Here is a 6,000-nt window from a genome sequence, read left to right as displayed (position 1 = left end):
CGGCTCCCCACCTGCAGGGGAGTCGCTTCCCAGGCGGTGAAGCAGGTCTGCAGGTGTCTGTCTGTCTCTCCCCCTCTCTGTCTTCCCCTCCTCTCTCCATTTCTCTCTGTCCTATCCAGCAACGACGACAACAATAACAACAATAATAACTACAACAATAAAAACAAGGGCAACAAAAGGGAATAAATAAATTAAATACATTTTGTAAAGACTTTGTTTATTAATGAGAAAGGAGGAGAGAGAAAGAACCAGTAATCACCTTGGTACATGTGCTGCTGGGGCTTGAACTCAGGACCTCATGCTTAAAGAGTTCAGAGCTTTATCCACTGAGCCATCTCCCAGACCACAATAAAATATTTTTTAAAAAAGCAAATATTAAAAAAAAACGGACAGAGGAGGGGCAGACAGAGAGGGGGAGAGACAGACAGACACCTGCAGACCTGCTGCACCGCCTGGGAAGCGACTCCCCTGCAGGTGGGGAGCCGGGGGCTCGAACCGGGATCCTTCCGCCGTGTGCGCTTAACCGGCTGCACCACCGCCCCCCCCCCCCCAGGTCTTTTTCTTTTTCTTTTTCTTTTTCTTTTTTGTTACCGAGGACGTGGACGGGCAGGCCCTGCGAGGGTGCAAGGCGCCGGGCCCGTGCCCCCCCCCCCCCCCGGCTGCGGGCCGAGCCCCTCTGCAGTCTGGTCGGCACCCCCCGCAAATCAGAAGCGCAGCGCCCCCGGACTCCAGGCTTTATTGCGGGCCCGGCTACAGGGGGAACTCGCACACGTAGTAGAGGCGCCGCTCGCAGTCGTGGTCCCACCACGAGCCGTCGTCCGAGGCCTGCGCCACGCAGTTCTCCTGCGCGCCGCCATTGGGCTGGTCGGGGCTGAGCGCGGGCGCCGGGGCGCGGGGCTCGGGGCGGGGCGCGCGGTGCCAGGCGAAGAAGGACACGCGCTGGCCGTTCTCGAAGAGGTAGAGGCCCTCGGCGCGCCGGTCGTGCACGCCCAGCCACACCGGCCAGTTGTAGGGAGCGAGCGCCGCGCGTAGGTAGCGGCCCAGCGCCTCCATCTGCTGCCGGTCGGCCGGCTGAGCCAGGCTCCCGCCTCGCGCCACGCACCGCGCCTGCGCAGCCGCCTGCGCCTCGAAGTCGCGCGAGAGGAGGAAGCACTTGTGGCCGAGGCGCAGCCCCTTCAGGCAGCCTGGGGAGGGGGCGGAGTCAGGACGTCGGTGGGCGGGACCAAGGGGGGGTACAGAGCATGGGCGGGGCCTAGTGGCGTGTGGGCGGGGTGCTTCTCGGCGGGGGCGGGGCCAATCCCTGGGGAGCAGGGAGCCGAGTCAGGACCGTCGGGGGCGGGGACAGACCGACAGAACTGGACAGTAGGGGGCGTGGCGCGGCCAGAGTGGGGGTACCTTCAACCTCAACGTGGGGAACATGCCTCCCACTCCTCCCTTTGCCTACACCCCTCAACTTTTCTTATTTTCTTATTTTTTTCCTTTTTTTTTTTTTTGCCACCAGGGTTATTGCTGGGGCTCAGTGCCTGCACCATGAATCCACCGCTCCTGGAGGCCATTTTCCCCCCTTTTGTTGCCCTTGTTGCTGTAGCCCTGTTGTGGTTATTATTGTTGATGTCGTTCGTTGTTGGATAGAACAGAGAGAAATGGAGAGAGGAGGGGAAGACAGAGAGGGAGAGAGAAAGACAGACAGCTGCAGACCTGCTTCACTGCCTGTGAAGCGACTCCCCTGCAGGTGGGGAGCCCAGGGCTCGAACCGGGATCCTTACACCGGTCCTTGTGCTTTACGCCATGTGCGCTTAACCTGCTGCGCTACCGCCCAACCCCCAACTTTTCTTATTCTCCTCTCTTCTTTCTTTGTTTTTTAAAACCAATGCCCAGCTTATGGCCGTGCGGGGGAATTGAACCTGGGACTTGGGAGCCAGAGGCAGGAGACTCTCTTTACCTTGTCTCCACCCGCCTCACTCTTCAACATTCCAGGAGCTCCTTCGCCTTACATCCAGGGTCCTCAACCCTAGTCAGACCCCCCCACCTGGGAGGAGTGGCACCCCCACTGTGCCTGCCCCACCCCGGGGCACAGACTCACCCTCCAGGCGGCCATGGTCACGCTCTGCGCGGCTCTGCGACTCCTGCAGGGCTTGCAGGGCGTCTTGGGTGTCGCCGGCCGCCTCCCGCAGCTGCCGCAGCCCCCGGTTCAGCTCGACCATGCGGGTGTCCAGCGCGTGCAGGCGGACGTGCAGCTGGTGCAGGCTGGCGTCCAGGCCGGCCAGGCGGCCCACTGCAGACGGACAGGGCACATGCTGCAGTGGGGCCCTGGTGGTGGGCCTGGGAAGCCCCGGGGCCTGGGAGGTAGGGGCTGATGGCCCTGACTGGGATCTTGGCAGACATGGCCTAGGTCGCGGCTCCACACCAATGGCTGTGAATGCTGGGGGTGGATAACTGAAAGCATCCCCCACCCCACCCCACCCCAAGTGGACAAAGTGTTGGACTCTCAAGCATGAGGTTCTGAGTTCCATCCCCAGCATCGTATGTGCTAGAGTTATGCTCCAGTTCTGTCTCATCAATGAATCAATAGTTGAAAAAGGAGGAGGAAGAGAAGGAGAGGGAAAGAGGTTGAGGAGGACCATGGAGGTCTGGGTGGGGAGAGTTCGGAACTAATGATTACTCACGGATGTAAGTGATGGTGTCCTCCGAGGTGGGAGAGGGGCTGGGACTGGAGCTTGGGGCTGCTTCCTCCCCTTCCTCCCCCCGGAGGTCCTCCTCAGCTGGCCCCCAGGCTCCTTTGCTTCCTGGGGTTCCCTCAGGATTTGCATCTCCTCTGCCAGCCGGCAAACCCAGGGCCTCTTGTAGATGCTGGGGCAGAGGAAGAGGTGAGCCTTTTGGTTCTATTCTGCCTCTCTAGGTCTCCACCCCCGACCCTCCTCAACTCTGAGCTGTGAACTAGCTCTCTGTCACTGAATTGTCTCTGAACTCATCACCCCAGCCTCTGAGCCTCTCCCCTCTTCCCACCTTATCCATTTCCCTGAACCCCAAAGCCCTCCCCTCCCCAGACCACAGGCTTCTTTCGCAGACCCCCAGCAGCAACTCACCTTCAACATCAGGGCCTCCCTCTCCTGCTCCTCGTCCTGAGCGCCTCCCCAGGCCCCCTCCCACCCTCTCTGGATCCCCTGAGCCCCATAGCCAAATCCAAGGAGCTGGAGGACCACCAGGGCCCCCAAGAACCAGGCTGCCTGCATCAGACCTGGCTGGCAGCACTCAAGGCTGCAGTTGGGGTGTACAGATTCCCAACTCTGGCCCCCAACCCCCCCACCACTCCTAGGTATTCCCCAGGGGCCTGCCTTCCCAGCCTGGTCCTGCCTCAGTTCTCTGCTGGCCTCCTCTGTGTGTCTCCCCGCCCCTCCTGGCTCCCTGGAGGCCTTGCCTCTGTGGCCGGAAACCTCCAACGTTCCAAGGAAACCTCCGACGTTCCAAAGCTCAGATCCCGCCTGCCTCTCCCCACGCCCCCTCTTCCCACTCTCCAGAGCTCGTTCGGGCCCTGCCCTTCGTCTGCCCATAACTGACAGCGCTGATGGTCAGGAAGAGTGGGGAGCTGGCTTTCTGAGGGGCCTAGGGACACAGCCCAGCCCTGCTCCCCCTAGCCTTCTCAGCTACTGCTCAGGGTGTGTGTATGTGGGGGGGGAGACCCCAGGGTCTCCCTAAGTTGCCCTGCCTCTAGAGCCATCATCACTACTTGCCCTTTTGGAAGCAGCTCTCCCTGATACTCAGACACAGGTGTACGTCTCCCGGCCCCCTCCATGCCAGGTCTCCCGTCCCTGCCATCTCCATCCATGTGTGCTGCCCGAGTGTGTGAGGACACGCTATAAGCATAAGCATGCATGTGGCCTGTGGCCCTAGAAGGTGGCCTCCGGGAGCCATTCACTGGGCTGGATTCACTTCATGCTTTTACTGGAAGCCTCTTGCAGGCCAGGTCCTGGGCAGGGGACGCTGGGGACTCCAGCTGCTCACAGACAAAATGACAGACTGTTTCATCCTAGAGGGGGCAAGGGTCTGGGGCAGAGAGGAGGGAGGGAGTGGGGGAGGTGGGTCCAAGGAGGAGGAGGAGAAGCTCTTTCCAGAAGGGGGCAGACAGAGGCTGGGCTGGGTGCCCAAGAGCTCGGGGCTTTCTGAAGGTGCCAGCCTCCCCGCTTGGACCACTGCAGTGGCCTCTTCCTTGCTCCCCTCCTTCCTGGAGAGCCCCCTCCAATCCATGCTGCCTGCCGCAGCCAGAACAGCGCTTCCAAACCGTAAATCAGATCACGTCACTCCCCACTCCCCTGCTCCTCCAGCTTCCCATCACATACAGGAGGGCAGCCAAGCCCTGTCCTCTCTCTGGCTCCCGCCTGGGGAAGGAAGGGTCCTCGGCACCCCTGCAAAGCCCTTCGCCTCCCACTTCCCCCCACCCCCGCCGGGATCCAGCCGCTGGCCTGCTGGCTCCTTCCTGATGGCTGAGCTCATTCCCACCTCGGAGCTTTTGCAGGAGCCTCTGCTTCCTTCTGGAAGACTCTGTTCCTCCAACCCCTTCTCCTTCTGGAGGTCTCAGCTCTGAGACGCCCTCCCCAAGTTCCTTTAATGAGCGCCCCCCCCACCACTTTTTTAAAAATGTGGTTACTGCTGTCTTATTTATCTGTTCCTTCCCAACCTGAGATGGATGACAGGATGAGACTTCACAGCTGCATCCCCAGAGCTAGAGTAGGGCCTGGCCAGCACGTAGTAGGTACTCAGCTAGTCAGCTGAGAGCAGGAGGAAGGAGCCGTTCCTGGTGGGGTAACAGCTTTGCCAAATGCCCGGAGGTTTGACCTTGGTGTTGGGTTCCCTGCAGCAGGGGCTTGGGGACCCCAGAGTGGTGGCAGGAGGACCCAAGGGGGCAGGAGAGGCAGGAGACCACAGTGTCCACTGGGTGCTAGGCCCATGAGTCATGCAGTGTTTTGCCAGGGTCTGGCCAGGCAGGCTCAGCAGCTGGGGGTCACCCCTTCTTTAAGGGAGGAAATGGGCTCAGGAAGGGGTCGGCATGGCAGCCGCTGGTGCAAGGTGGGATCCGGGCATCTCCCCCTGGTCTTCCAGAAGCTGCCAGAGACCTGGGAAGTTAGAGCTTGCAGATTTCCACTTTCCAAGATACCTGCTGCCCAGAGGGCAATGTGACCTTGGCCAGGCGACCTTGGCGCTCCAGCCCCCCCATGTGCCCACCCAGCTGCAGGAGCTGACAGGCAGGCAGACCCAGAGGCTTTGTAAGCTGGAAAGGCGCCCTGCAGCTTTGGGCAGCTGTGCTCTTTCTGGGCCCAGCAGCTCCCCACCTGGGTGGGTGGGTGCCAGGCCAGAGGCCCCGCTCCAGGGCTGGGATACCTGTTCCAGCTCCTCTGGGATGCCCTGGGGACCCCACAGCCGGGGGTGCCCAGGGCAGGTGTCTGTGATGGCTTGAAACCTAGGCAATGGGGGGGGGCATTCTTCACAACACCTCCAAGGTGGCCCCAGCACAGAGAGTTGGGTGGTCCTGGTGCCATGGAGGACACCATGGAGGGGGACACAGAGCTATGTATGGCAGGCTGGGCCCAACAACGGCCCCTATGGAGGCTGGGTTAGGGTTAGTCCTGGTGCTGGGTGTCCTCAAGCTAGTGACTTACCCTCTCTGTGCCTGTTTCCCCTTCCCCTCCCCCTGGAGAAGGGGCCTGGGGCCCAAACCCGAGCTGGTGGGAGGGGCTAATGTTTCAGAGCAGGGGGCATGGCGGTGGTGCACAGGCAGGTCTGTGGTCATGAGTGGGGTGTGCATCTATGGTGCGGTGCTGGGGGCCCAGCGGACTGCAGGCGCAGCCCTCCACTTCAGCCATTGTTGGGGTGCTGAGCGTGAGATGACCGCCCAGGTGCTGGCTGGAGGGGGATACCTGCACTAAGGGTCACGCTGTGTGTGGGGAGCCCCCATGCATTAGCAGTGACTGACATTCAGGGGTGTATGCCGCACCCCCACAAGTA

General features: G+C 61.2%; 1 protein-coding gene across 1 annotated transcript; it reads right to left on the bottom strand.

The window, feature by feature from the left end:
* Positions 1-678: 678 nt before the first annotated feature.
* On the bottom strand, positions 679-3,396 carry CLEC11A (C-type lectin domain containing 11A). The gene is made up of 4 exons (XM_007531323.3): positions 3,087-3,396; positions 2,667-2,850; positions 2,084-2,275; positions 679-1,184 (listed from the first exon to the last, which is right to left on the bottom strand). Exons 1-4 carry the CDS (start codon positions 3,231-3,233, stop codon positions 751-753), a joined length of 957 nt encoding a protein of 318 aa, XP_007531385.1. The 5' UTR covers positions 3,234-3,396; the 3' UTR covers positions 679-750.
* Between the last annotated feature and the right edge of the window lie 2,604 nt (positions 3,397-6,000).

This window comes from Erinaceus europaeus, chromosome 2, assembly GCF_950295315.1.
Source record: "Erinaceus europaeus chromosome 2, mEriEur2.1, whole genome shotgun sequence".
NCBI classification, from domain to species: Eukaryota; Metazoa; Chordata; class Mammalia; order Eulipotyphla; family Erinaceidae; genus Erinaceus; species Erinaceus europaeus.
Note: the sequence above shows the minus strand (reverse complement) of the source record. Positions and strands in the feature narration are given on the sequence as shown.

Excerpts from the sequence above, each read along its gene's own strand:
- CLEC11A (XM_007531323.3), bottom strand. The coding sequence starts at position 3,233 with ATGCAGGCAGCCTGGTTCTTGGGGGCCCTGGTGGTCCTCCAGCTCCTT. Across the intron at positions 2,276-2,666 it reads GGACACCATCACTTACATCC|TGGGCCGCCTGGCCGGCCTG; the intron begins GTGAGTAATCAT and ends GTCCGTCTGCAG. Across the intron at positions 1,185-2,083 it reads TGACCATGGCCGCCTGGAGG|GCTGCCTGAAGGGGCTGCGC; the intron begins GTGAGTCTGTGC and ends CCCCCTCCCCAG.